The sequence below is a fragment of the Peromyscus leucopus genome, chromosome 5, assembly GCF_004664715.2.
Source record: "Peromyscus leucopus breed LL Stock chromosome 5, UCI_PerLeu_2.1, whole genome shotgun sequence".
NCBI classification, from domain to species: Eukaryota; Metazoa; Chordata; class Mammalia; order Rodentia; family Cricetidae; genus Peromyscus; species Peromyscus leucopus.
In genome coordinates, this window is record NC_051067.1 from 54,470,314 (window position 1) to 54,484,055 (window position 13,742).

At 42.0% G+C, this 13,742-nt stretch overlaps 1 protein-coding gene across 1 annotated transcript; it reads right to left on the reverse strand.

Moving 5' to 3' along the window:
- Positions 1 to 11,042: 11,042 nt before the first annotated feature.
- On the reverse strand, positions 11,043 to 11,861 carry LOC114708711 (gem-associated protein 8-like). Its single transcript, XM_037205611.1, has one exon. The coding sequence runs from the start codon at positions 11,772 to 11,774 to the stop codon at positions 11,058 to 11,060; it is 717 nt and encodes a 238-aa protein (XP_037061506.1). The 5' UTR covers positions 11,775 to 11,861; the 3' UTR covers positions 11,043 to 11,057.
- Between the last annotated feature and the right edge of the window lie 1,881 nt (positions 11,862 to 13,742).

Consider the following 13,742-nt stretch of genomic DNA (forward strand, 5'->3'; position numbering starts at 1 on the left):
TTTATAAAATAAAACTGAACTTTGTGTAGAGGACAGAAAACCCCATCTACAGCCAGGGAATCTAAATCTCCTGCTTGAAATGTTCCAGTGTTTTGAGAACCATTTCCTCAAACTCAAGCCCTGAGTTGGACTTGACCTACTTTTTCTTGCAGTATCTGGGGGAGCGAATCTATTTACTCAACCTCAAGCATTTCTCCTTGAGGAAGCAAACTCCAGGAGCTTGTGTCTTCCAGCATTTTATAGTTTTCTTTTGAGCTTGATTTATAACACAACTTATAAGTTAAGAGACATCAATATAGAACTTTGATTCTGAAAATTTGATGGTTGTTGGTGAGCAAGGTGTTGGTGAGCAGCCATCCACAGTGTAATGCTTCCTATCAGTGTCTTAGTTTTAATTTGCACATATATTCCTGTAGCATTCCTCTGCAATAGGACATATATGCATATTAGAATATATTATAAACTTCCAACTGTTCTGAAATAATCACATATGTTGAAGAACTTTGAAGTAGGATGTAAATTTTATTTATCCCCATAGAAAAATATGCACCAGAATGTCCATGTGGAGACTGAAACACAGTTCTTATTCTGAATGTGGTTTCCACTTTGCTGAATGGGGAGATTAGCAAGTGAGGCTGTGAGTGAGATAAAGAACAGGTCATACAGGTACAGGCCATTGATGCCTGGAGTCCTCAGGAAAGGTAATGTCTTAGTCACTTTTTGTTGCTCTGACAAAGATCCTAGAAAAACAACTTAAGGAAGACAAACATTTTGGCTCATGGTTTCAGCAGCTACAGGCCTTGGTTGGTTGGCTTCATTGTTTCTGGATGTGTGGTGAGTAAAACATCATGGTGGTTACTTAGTGTAGGGGAAAGTTAAGTGTCTCACCTAATGGTGTCTAGGAAGCAGAGAGGAGTAACAGCAAGGGACTAAGGCCAACATATACCTTCAAAGACACGACCCAGTAAATGATCCATAAATCTACCATCTATTGATAGTCTGTTCACATTGTTAGTTCATCATTGGATAGGCCCCAATCTTCATGATCTCATTGTCTCTGGAAACAGTTTCACAGATGCATCCAGTGGTGTGAGCCTTGCTGATCTCCTAGGGTTCCTTAATCCCATCAAGCTGATATTAAATTGAAACAGGTAGGTTTCTTGAGACCTTTCTTTCAAAAAGCTGTGATCTTAGCTTGAGTGAGGCAGGTACCTCAGTGAGAGCATGTGTGAATGACCACAAGTGTCCTTATCTGGACACTGCAGAGGGAGCATTGATGCCAGACTCATCATGGGAGACTTTCCTGAAACAATACAATGGTCAGGAGATATCTGTAGCAGACACTGTTCTTTTAAAACAAATTAAAATGATATTTTCAAGAATGAATTCTTCTCTTTCTCCCTCTCTCCCTCCTTTGCTCCCTCCCTCCCTCTCTTGCTTTCTGTCACCCACCCCCATGGCATGTGCACTTTATCTTATCATCATCCTCATCTATTTATTTTATTTTTTAATTTAGTGCACTCTTTGTTTTCAAAGTTGCATTCTTTCCTAACAGATTTGGGAAAGAAGATGAAAATATCCCATATTAAAATCTAGATAAGAAAAGTGAAAGAAGCAGACTCTCCTTGCCGGTAGTCAGGACCTTTGAGGACTGGAGGGAGAGCCTCTATCTCTGTGTCCCAGCACCCCTACTTTTTTAGGTACCCCGTTACTACAGCCACTCCTTGTCAAATAACCACTGTTGCTGTTTTGTTTGATCTTATTTTCAAACAAAGGAACAATGGGATACTATTGCTAAGTCAGCACAAGATTCCGAGTACTTTTAGGGCTCTACCTTCAAATTTGGAATTCGTGAAGACAGTTAATACCTTTTCATTGGGGTTGAAATGTATCATTTTGAATTATACTTTTGGATTGGAGCAGTTCTGTGCAGTGTGGTCTTTGCCAGAGTAATGTTAAAATTAAACATGTATAGGAGAAGACTAACCTTTAGCAGACCGTGAAATGTTTGTAAAATAAACATGTGCCCTCAGGCTGGAGAGAACCTCATGGGACCAGCCTGGACTCACATCCATCTTCATCCGTGATGAGCTGAGGCTATGCAACATTCATTGTTAGTGGGACTCAGTTCCTTCCTCACATCAGGCAGTTCAAGGAAAAGAGGTGCTGTCTATAGACATGATTTTCTGCTTAAATCTCTATTCCAGGATATTGTAGAAGAGTAGCAGAGCCATACAGCCAGGTAGGTAAGATCATGCAGAGTGGACATATCCACCCATTTCCAGGATGTATGTGGGCTGTGTCTAGCTATATCAGATTTGGATCACTGTGTGTATATGTATGTGCTTGTGGAGTCCAGAGGACACCTTGGGTATTGTTACTCAGGAGGTTGCCTACTTTCATAATTGAAACATGGTTTCTCTCCTGCCTGAGGTTGACCCCTGAGCTGCTATCTTCTCCTCCATAGCACTGGGATTAATCGTGGGCCACCATGCCTCTCTGCTTTCCTTTTTTTCCCCCACACAAGTTATGAGGTTCAAACTCAGGTCCTCATGCTTGCACTTTACTAACTGAACTATCACACACTTTAGTTCCCATTTTGATTATGACTCTGAAGAGAAAAAAAAGCATGTTCTCCTAGGGCATGACTGAGTTTTCATTAGAGGTAGTTGAAACCAGTCAGATTTTATCAGACAATTTGACAGATACATGTAAATGAGAACAGGGGGGTTGATGGATCTCTGCAGTTGTAGAGTGACTCAGAAAGAGCACGGCCTGAATCTCTTTGTGACTGTGGTTCTGGGCTCATGCTTCTAAGCCAGCACCTCCTAGCTCACTGCAAATGTCAGGGAAATTCCATCAAGAGCATTAGAGATTTCTAAGGAAGTCTGCTCAGTGGAGGTTCCCACTCCTGTTATAAGTTATGAGTCTGGAGTGGACCATAAATTCACACTAAAAAGACTAACTTTCCTATATAATCCATGCTATGGCCCTAACTGGCTATAAAACTAATTCATATCCTTATACTTATCAATTGATTAAAATAACTAGCAACTCTACAAGACTCAGGGGCTACTGGAAAAATGTAGGCACAGGATGAGTAGGGTTGAGAAATGCGTTTTTCTTACCCAATTATGACAAATGCAGGGGAGCAGTGGAAGAAGAAGGAGTCAGAGATGATTGGTGATGAGATTACCAACTTCCTGAGGGAAGCCTTCATTCTGGCTCAGTTTGAGAGTATGGCCTGTCATGGTGGGGGAGCCATGAGGGAAAGAGCTGGAGGAAGCTGGTTATATTACATCTGTACCCAGGAAGCAGATGGTGATGGATGCTACTCAGGTTTTTTCTTCTTTTTTTGTTCAGTTCAGGATCACAGCCCATGAAATAGTGACACCAAGGTAGGGTGAGGCTTCCTGCCTCGATGAACACGGTCTAGAAACTCCCTCACAGACGTGCTCAGAGGAACGTGTTCTGGGTGATTCTGCATCTTGTCTGACTGACAATATTAACTGTACAATGTCAGAATGTAGTCTTTCTTTCCTTTCTTTGGTCTTTTCAAGTTCTGTTTTAACTCTTAGTTCCCGTTAATGGTCTCCATCCCCTGGGTAATTGGTGGTGATCTGCACTAACTCTCTGGACTACACTATGTATGCTTTCAGTGATAATATTTGTAAAATTCTTACTGCAGAAATCTTCCTAGAAAATGGAAAGTAACAATGTTGAGCTGTGTCATGATGCATGCAAGGTTCTCTGGAGCTGTGTTGGAGCATTTTTATTGTGTTAAAATGGTCACGTAGTTAGTCAAAACAAAAATGAACCAATAGAATTCCAGTGATATGGCCAGACTGCTAAGAATCCCAGATACATTTTTTTTCTTTACCAAACTGCCTGGATGCTCATACCATCTTTACCCAGTAAGTGGAAAGGTAACAAGGACTTCTCAGGCAAAGAACAGACTTGCATTTGTTCTCTAAACCCACCATCATGGAAGCACTGAGTTGGGTAGACACTATTTTCACTAAAGCCTTTGCTTTACTCTTGCTATCATCCCAGGCAAGGGAAGAAGGACAGGCAAAATTAACACACTCGGCCACTCTCCTTGGTATTTTACATAATCCCACGTCATTCAACTGCACTGCAAGGCAAGAACTGTGGTTCTAAACAACAGGTTCCGCTAAATGTTAACAAAGCAATCCATGCAGGGTTGATCCCGACCATGGACTGCTTTTATATGGTACTATGTAATTAATGACCAGCTAGTGCCAAGGGAGAACGTGGTCATCAGGGAGGACACACTGTCCACGTTGTATGTCTTCTGTACCTTCCAACAGAAGTAGTTCTGACTTTAGCCCAGCTTCTGCCCAGCACTGCTGCGGACAGTAAGCCCCTCTCCTCTCCTTCTGCCCACTCCTCCCCACAGCAGTCTAAAGCTCCCCTCAGCTTCCATTCCGGATTGTAGCTGTACTCCAGTCATTATGGTCGGCACTTGCTCTCCTCGTCTTACCACATCCTAAGGTAGTTACAGTCTACTTCTTTCTAAGATGGGGAACCTGTATCATAAGGAGGCTGTGTTGTAATGACAGAACCCACTCACAGGGATGTCCTGGCCAGGGCCTTCCTGAGTCAGTCCTTCAGATTCTGTTGTCATTCTTATAACTCATAAGACAATAAAGATGTATCACTTGTTGGTGATCCTGAAGCCATAAGGTAATGTTCTTCTACAATGCCAGTTATATTCCACAGTTATCACACTGTTTTTACATATATATATCTCTCTGCCATGCTTTGATTTATACAAGTGTCCATAGTCACAATGTGTTTAGCCTTCATGTAATATTAAGCCAAGATTTTATTTTAAATTAAAAAAATCTTCAGCAGAGCATTATTATTAGCCACATATTCTCACACAAGACAACCCGCTGCTCAAGGAGGCCCAATAACCAGTTACAGAGAACCTGAGAAGCCAGAATCCCATGGCTTCCTTCTAGACTAGGTTTTCCCTTGCATCAAGAGCTCTGGCAGAGGCAGAAGGACAGAACACATGTCTGCTTAGGAACTTCCTGAGAGACCCGAGTAGCACTGAGTGCTTTGACTTTTGGTTTTCCTCAGTGCTTCCTTTCTGTGTCTGAACACCATGGATTTCTCTTCAACACAGTCAGAATCTGGAAGTATTAAGATCATACAAGGAAAAAAATGTACTTTTTTTGTTCTGGTCATGGTAAAGAGACCCAAAATCCAGGAAAAGTATAAGACTTGTGTTCATATCATTAAAGATTCATTATTTATTCACATAGTGAGTTTGTTCAAATAATTGTTTGCACTCCATTTAAAGTCAGAAAATAGCATCTATGTCTTACAGGATTTTTAGTCTAATAGGAAGAAAGGTTCTTTAGTAAAGTAACAAATCATTTTTTAAAAAAGTGTGCATGGTAGTAGGGCTGAGTTGTGACTTAGTAATAGAGCACTTGTTTGACATGCATAATGCTCTGGGGTTTGATTTTATGTAGCATTAAAATTTACCACTTTAACCATTTTTTCTGTGTTCTTTCAGTGACATTAAATACATAGACATTGTTCTGCTGTCTTCACAACCATCAAAGGTTGAACTTTCTCATCTTTTGGAACTGAAAATCTTTCTACATCAGTTAATAAGTCCCTATTGGTCCCTCCCTTCAGTATTTCCTCCTGGTACTGTGCATTCTCCCTTCTGTCCATGAGTTTAACTACTCTGTAGTTCTGGGAAGAAGAATCATGGAGCCTTAAACTATGAGCAACCTCTTTTGTTGTGAAAACACCTGAGTTCATGATTACAATTCTGCTGCACATAAAGGCCCAGGGTTCAATGCAGGCATGTGACAAGCATTACAACTCAGACTAGAAACCCAGAGAAAATGCCCTTTCACAAACACCTGGAGGAAGAAGTGACAAGAGCTACTGTAGGAGTTGAGTTCTTCCTCAGATGCTCTAGCAAAAGGAACTACTTGACTAAAGCTTGAGAAGGAGGTTGGGATACTCAAAGGATGAGGCAGGATGTCCCTGACTTTCAGAAGGCAGAATCTGGTATACTCAGTGTGATGGTTCGCTGTCATTGTCACCTTGACTGAATTTGGAATCATCTAGGAGCTGCACCTCTAGGTATTTGTGTGAGGATGTTTCCAGAGAGGTTTGACTGAGGAGGGAAGACCCAGACTGAGTGCAGGCAACACTATGGACGAGGGCCTTGGACTGAAAAAAAGGAATAAATGAGAAAGTGAGCTGAGTACCAGCATTCATCCTTCTCCTTGTAAACTGTGGGTGTGGTGACCACTGCCTCAACCCCTGCTGTTGTGTCTTCCCCTTCATGATGGAGTACCCTCCAACTGTGATCTAAAAATAAACTTTCCCTCCTTCTCACTGCCTTTGTAACAGCAATAAGAAAAGCAACCCATCAGGTAGGTTCTTGACTTGTCCTCACTGACACAGACTCTGGCTCAGAAGGAAGCAATGGGAGGAGTTGGATTTGCAGGTGTTGTTCAGGCATACAGGTAGCTCACAAAGTGCTCAGTCCTGTGGCTTTAGGCATCCGTGTTGTTGACAGAGATTCTTCACTGATTTTAGAGCTTCAGTTGGCTGGAGTGATGGCTGTGGGAAATGGGAGACAGGTGCTCTGCCTTGGGCATCTCACTTTGGAAGGAGGATGGATCCTCAGATCCAGTTCTGGCACCGAAACTAGTGAAGTAAGTGTGAAGTCAGGCAAACTCAATGAATTGCTTTCAAAGCTCTTTGCATTGCAGCAAATACTTCACATGCTTTATCACATTTATTGTCTCCATCATTCCAGATGAAGAGGATACTATCATCATCCTTATTTTTCTGATAACAAAGATAGAGGTCTTAGTGCTTGTGTTTCTGATATAAGCTTCTCGTTTACTGTGAAGCAGAACCATGTGTAGAAGCAGAAGCCAAATTCACCCCCAAATCTCATGGTCTTTGCTAGAATGTTTATGAGAAGCCTTTTAATGCATTTGGATTTAGTTCCAAATGAAAGAGTGTCTAGGTAGTTGTTGTTTCTGGGAGGTGTATCAGTGCCACAGAACCAGAATGCTCTCCAGTCACCATGGCAACCTGGGAAAGCTTTTTTCCTCACTTGGTTTTTCTATCCAAACCTAAACAAGGATACTAGAGCTCTCTTATGAAGATGAACAGGGAAGTAGAAATCTCTGAGAGAGACAAAACCATGACTTCCAAGGTGCTATTCTTTTTTTAAACAAAGCATAGATAAACTCACAGTGCAGATTTAAAAAAGGTTAAACCCTACAGAGCCAAGCTAATATTTGTTTAACTACACTAAATGAAAGATAATTTGGCTGAGAGACCAGAGAGAATTCTTTTATTTGATCTTATTTCTCACAAACCTTTCAGTACACAGAGAGGGCAAGGAAGTTCCAGAACCTTATCACCACCATCATTAGATGTCTTCTCAGGGGACCATTCATCTTTGCTCCAAATGTCATTTCTCAGATGCTGACTTCAGGGCCCATGGTGATAACTCAAGTTTCTCCATATCAGATGCACTCTCTGCTGTAGACAGTGCCTGGAGATCTGATTAGTTAGGTAGAGATTTCAACTGCTCAAGCATAAGTTTTAAAATAGGAAATATTCAGAACAAATGCCATACTCACCAAAAGATTATGTATAGATCAAAATAAAAAGAAGCAACCATTGAAAGGAGCTATTCTCAATCTATTTCCTATTGCATTGGTTGGATACAAATCCATGTGAATAACAGAAAACTGGTCTTCAGGAAGTGGGTAACTCTCATGAGTTTTAAGGGTAAGGATAAAAATAGACATCTCTTTAGATAAAGCAGAACCCCATTAATCAGTATAATCAGTGAGCTGGCATTTTGCTTGCAGGTTGCATTCTATATTTTCAAGGAAGAGATAAATCTCAAGGAAAATGGGTCACCACTTTGAGGGTGTTTCTCAAGTTTGGTTGCTTCTAAACCTCTAGTTTACATATAATTTAAAGGTTGATGAGATTTAAAATTGGAATGGTGATACCAGAAATTTATTGAACGGTCTGAAATCACTGAAACAATGGGGCAGCTCACAAATGTCTGCTTATTGAGACAGGGAACAGTGGCAGCCTCAGGTAACAGATGGAAAGAGACTGGATGGAGTCACTGCAGGCAGACAAAGCAGTCCTACATCTACACACTCCACAGATATTTTTTGCCTTACCTAATCTCCCTTCCATCCCTCCTCTCCTGTTTCCTCTATATTTTATATAAAGAACTTCACAAGCCAATGGAAACAACTCAGTCATTCTTATGTAACAAAAACTATTAATGTCTAGAATTTTTTGGCTCTTTTATTCTGGTAAGAAAGAAAAGTCCACTAGACAATGCAGAACTCTGGTGCTTTCCATAGCTTTATAAGCACTTGAGGGTATTTTGTTAGAATAAGGAAAAGGAGAAGAAGAAGAAAGAGAAGAAACAAGAATAAAGAGCAGTACAGAGTCTTTGGTGGCTGGAGCCTAAGCCAGTGATGTAATGGGATGTGCAGACCTCTATGTTCTCTGTGGACATAACTCAGGCACTGAGACATGAATTAACTTAAGAGCCTCTATTCTAGAGGTCCATGTTCATTATGAAACCCACCTTAGAAATGGGTTAGTGTAGTATATAGCTCTGCAATGAGACGCAACACAATATAAATTTTAATGACATCAGTGACTAGGTAGGTAATCTGACTAGTTACACAAACAAAGATTACTTTCCTGGGGGACTTAATGTGAGCATGAACTATTACAATGGGCATGGAATGCTTTACAGGGCATCTGGCTCACAGCATCTACAGCAGACGTAATTTGTTAGGTAGAAAAAAGATGCAGGAAGTCAAACAGAATCAAAGGAACCAAACATTGATTACTTGTTTCACTATAGTGTTTCTCATGTTCCTTAGTTAAACTACTCTGGACTTAGTACGTTTGCCTCATCAAGACAGTGTTCACCAGCATTTCTTGTTGCTGGATGTGGGATGAGAATAAATACTAAGCAAGGAGTGGGGCTTCTTTAGAAGAGAAGAAAGAATAGGAGGAGGATAGATACAATCAAAGTGTAATTTATATATAGAAATATCACAGTAAAAGCTTTTGCTACTGGAGCTTCCCATTGCTACTTCTTCCTGGCTGCACTGTGGAGGTGATGGTAATTCAGCAATCATTTTCTGACTGTGGTGGGACTTGAATGTGAAATGTCTCTTTCAGGTTCTTGTGTCTGAACACTTGTCTGGTTGATAGCATAGCTTTGTAAGTTGTCAAGTTTTTAGGAAGGGGAGCTTTGCTGGAGGGCTTGGATAGCTGTGGGGGAAGAAGTAGGTGGTAGAGGTTTTATAGCCTGGTCCCAGTTTCTACTTGCTGTCTGCTTCCTGTCTTCAGATGCAATGTGTTCTTAGGATCTTGCGCATGCTGGCATCACTATTCACCGCCAGCCCAACAAGTTCTAAAATCACGTAGGAGACAAACCTCTGGGCATATCGTGGAGGGAGTTTATAGACTGGCCTAACTGAGGAGAGAAGATCTACTCTGAATGTGGATAGCACCATTTTGTGGGGGAGGGTTCCAGACTGATTAAGAAGAAAGGGAGTCGAAAACTAGCATTCATCATCTTCTGCCTCTTAAAACAGACACAATGTAACTACCTGGCCTTGACTTGATAGATTGTAACCCCAAACTGAGCCAGAATAAGCCCACCCATCCTTCCTTTCTTACAGTGGTTTTTGTCAGAAAAAATAATTCACGCACTTTCTAACACTAACACCAATCATGAGTCAGAAAGCTAAGAATGGCTGAGCAACAAGATGGAGGAGTCTGGTCCACTAAAGCTTAGGAACCCATCACCCTAATCCTAGTTCATGAGCCCCAGGTTCTTCAGCAGTGCAAAAGAAACGACTTTCTATATTATGTAAGTCATGTTTTGTGTGTTTGTTTTCCTGTATATTCAGCTGAATCAAGTCTGGACATTAAAGACCCCCGAATTTGTTGGTTCAATTGAGCTCAGGAATTGAGAGCTGAATCAAGTGGCCAGAGGCAGGTCAGAGTCAGAAGAAAGATGGAACAAATGCTGGGCACCACAGCACAGAAGGCTCTCCTGGAAGCAGATTCTTCTCCCTGATGCCCATCATCTTGTTCTCTGCACATAGCTTTCTTTTGTTCTATTTTTGGATCCAAGACAGTTCAGGAGTTAGCTGGTCTCATTTACAAGCACAGACATTATGTATTTCAAAGAAGAGGCAAAAACAAAAAACAAAACAACACAAAAAACCCAAAACAAAACAACAAACCAAACCGCATGTTTCTATGATTTGAAAGCTCAATCTAAATTCAGAATTTTGGGGGGGATTTTTTTGTTCATGGTAAGAGAAAAAAAATTACATGGCTGAAAATTTCCACATCATCAGGGGTTATTTATTAATGTTTTCTCATTTGTATTGATGGAGTGGTTTTCACACTTTACTGAGCATTACTTTTACTTGTAACACTTGTAAACACCTCAGCCCTGAGCCATTAGATCAGAAGCTTGGTGGATGGAGACTGAGGCACACCCATTGTTAATGTTCCCTGGTTGATCCAACTGTGCAGCTGGCTGAAGAGTCAGTGATTCCCATGCCCCACACTCAATGTGGTCGTGAGCTATGAAGTTGGGTGGAAATGCAGAATCTCAGGTCTCATGCAGAATTGAATCTGCATCTCTCACTAGATCTGCAAACTGTCTGGACACACACTGATGTATGACAAATTCCCATCTCCTTATTATTTATGCCTCTAGTCAATGCTTGCAGTGGACAGCCATTGTGACTATTTTTTTTTTTTTTACATGATTATCGCCTTATGGCATTCCTTGTGTTGGCAACAGTACACCCCCTGCTGACAGAATTCTAAGTGGCTGACAGACTGCATCCACTGTGTCAGTGTATGGGCCTCTTTTTCTGGAAAACGCCCAGGAGAGATGAAGAGAACACATCCAAAAGTAAGAGGGTTCTGGAGGCATTCCCTAGGGTCCCTGTGCCCAGGACTCAGAACTTGAGGGGAATGACAGGCCAGTATTTTGGCTGCTTTTTGTCACAGTACTTGTCAAAGCTCAGCTGCACAGCAGCCTCCATGGCCAGGATCTTGAGGGCACTGTCCCCATACAGGTGCTTCATCTCCGCTTGGCGCCGCTCCCCAGGCTTCTCGGATGGGGGCTCCGCTGACAGGTGGTGGTTGTAGTACAGGCCGTGGTCGGCATTCACATAGTTTTCCAGGCGCTTTGTGTCTAATTGTTGTTGTCGCCGCCGCTCCTCTCGGTGCTTCTCGGTCTCTGCAAAGTACTGGCGGAGCTCCTCAGTGATTTCCATATTGCTCAAGTTGCATTCTACTTCGTTATCTGAATCGGACTCCATCTCTTCATCTTCATGCAAGGCTTCATCTTCTCTTGTGGAGGCCTGGGTTCTACTGCTATCACACAGAGGCTGTCCAGAGCTTTGGAGATGTGAAACACTGTAGGGAGGCTCCTGCCAGGCCATGTGCTGGCCTTGAATATTCCACGGATGCCTAGCCTCATAAGCAAGAGAGTTCCACGGAAGAACTCCATGAGGGGAGAACCACGGGGACATGAAATGGGAATCCCGGGACTTTCTGTAGGCATTCTGGTGGCTTCGCATCCAAAACATTGCATGATGATAATGTCGCCAGTATCTTGTATATACTGGGTGAGAATACCAAGATGCAGTAGCTCTCCATTTTGATGTCATTGCTGCTATCTCTGACAGCAAAAGTCCAAGTGGGCACTCGTGGGCATGCAGCTTGCAGATCTCAGGCGGTGGGCAACCACGGGCCCAGTTCTCCCATTGTGATCTGGGAGATTTTTCATCCCCAAACATTGAACATGTTAGGGAAGAAAAGACTTTAGAAGTCTAAGTTGCCCATGAAGTCACGACTTTGAGCAGACCGAGCAACAGTATCCTTAACTTTTTCAGAGTATTCTCTCCATCATACCTACCTGATTCCCTGTTTCTTCACTTTGAACTTGAGGAGTCCTCCTACCCCAGCAATGTAAGTATTAGTATGGCTTTGCCTCTTGAACACTGGCTGTGCCTCCAAGGTTGTAGAGGGTTTTGGGCTGTGAAGGTTAATCTTGCCAACTTTATTGGATTGAGAAGTCAGTGTCTAGGAAGTCAGTCAAGAACACCATTGGGTTTGTCTATAAGGATGTTTCCATAGAAGATTAATCAAGGGTAGAAGACCTAAACTGACCTTGGATAGCAGCATCCCACACACTGTGGGTCTGGATGGAATAAAAAAGAAAGAAAGAATATGGATAACAAAGTCATTTTCTTCCATTGCTTCCTGGTTAACCAGGAAGTGAGGAGGTTTTCTTTTCCATGTGCTTCCACCATGATATCCTATATAGATGTTAACAATTAAATTTGGGTCCTCATGCTTGTGCAACATTTTATCAACTGAGCTATCTTCCTTCCCACAGAGAAGACATTCTTTAAAGAAGATAGATACAGCAAGACTTATGAGTTGCAGAGAGATGCAGATCTGTTACTCTATGGAGGATGTATGACATATAACACACAGAATTAAGTAACCCAGTTGCAGTGAAAAATAAATAAATCAGAACTAACCCCACCCCCACCTTCTAACCAATTCTTTCCTACCAGATACAAAAAAAAAAGAAGATCCTGCTGAATGAATGATTTTTTTTTAAGTTAATCAAACACTCATTTGTTTCATGATGAGAAAAGGTAGAGGAGCATCAGGAAAAGACAGGTGGTGGGATGTAGCTCTGAACAGTATTCTTTCTGGTCTGCAGTTGCCTAAGAGACATGTTTCAAGCTCACGTGTGTGTGTGTGTGTGTGTGTGTGTGTGTGTGTGTGTGTGTGTGTTTGTGTATGTGCATGTGCATTCATGTGGAAGTCTGAGATCAATCTTAAGTATCTCTCATCAGGACAAGAGTACCCAAAAATGGACTAGATTTGGCTCGGCAACAAGTCCCAGGGAACCTTCTGTTCCCATCTTCCCAACAAATATTACAAATATATAGCATCACAGCATCACACCTGAGGTTTTTACTTGGATTCTAGAGATCTAACTCAGGCCTATATGCTTTTAAAGTAAGTGCTTTACTGACCAAGCCATCTGTTCAGCCCTGCTGTGATGGGGTATATCCACGTGTGTGGCTCTTTTCTGTTTTTCCAGAAGCATGCACAGTCTGCCCCCAAGAAGAGATGTTCTCCCTCAGAGCGCCACACTACTAAAGTCTGATGGTGAAATAACAAAGAACAGCACCTGAGAGCAAGCTCTAGCCCTTGGTGAATAGGCATTTTATCTGCTTTCCTGGCAGGATGGATGCAGCCTGGATACAGAAGAATGGCTGGTGGGAAGGGCAAAGAATGTATCCAGTCCTTCATCCCAGGAAATTAATACTCTGGAGCTTTCTGATCACCAGAGAATTTCTGGGCTCTGCTTTCATGCAACTCTTCCAACAAATTCAGGCCAGCAGAGGCACGGCAGTCTTCATTCTGCTAAGCACCACGCCAATGGTTGAGTCCTGTAACTCTCACCTTGCCAAAGTTTATGTGTCTGATTGTCTGTTTTTCAAATCTATTCTTTCCTAAACTGGAAGTTATGAGGTCCCAGTGGCCAGTTACTCTGTTGACTTCTAGAGGCCGGAGAATGAATTTTGTCTGCCTTTTGCTGCTTGTCAATCTTC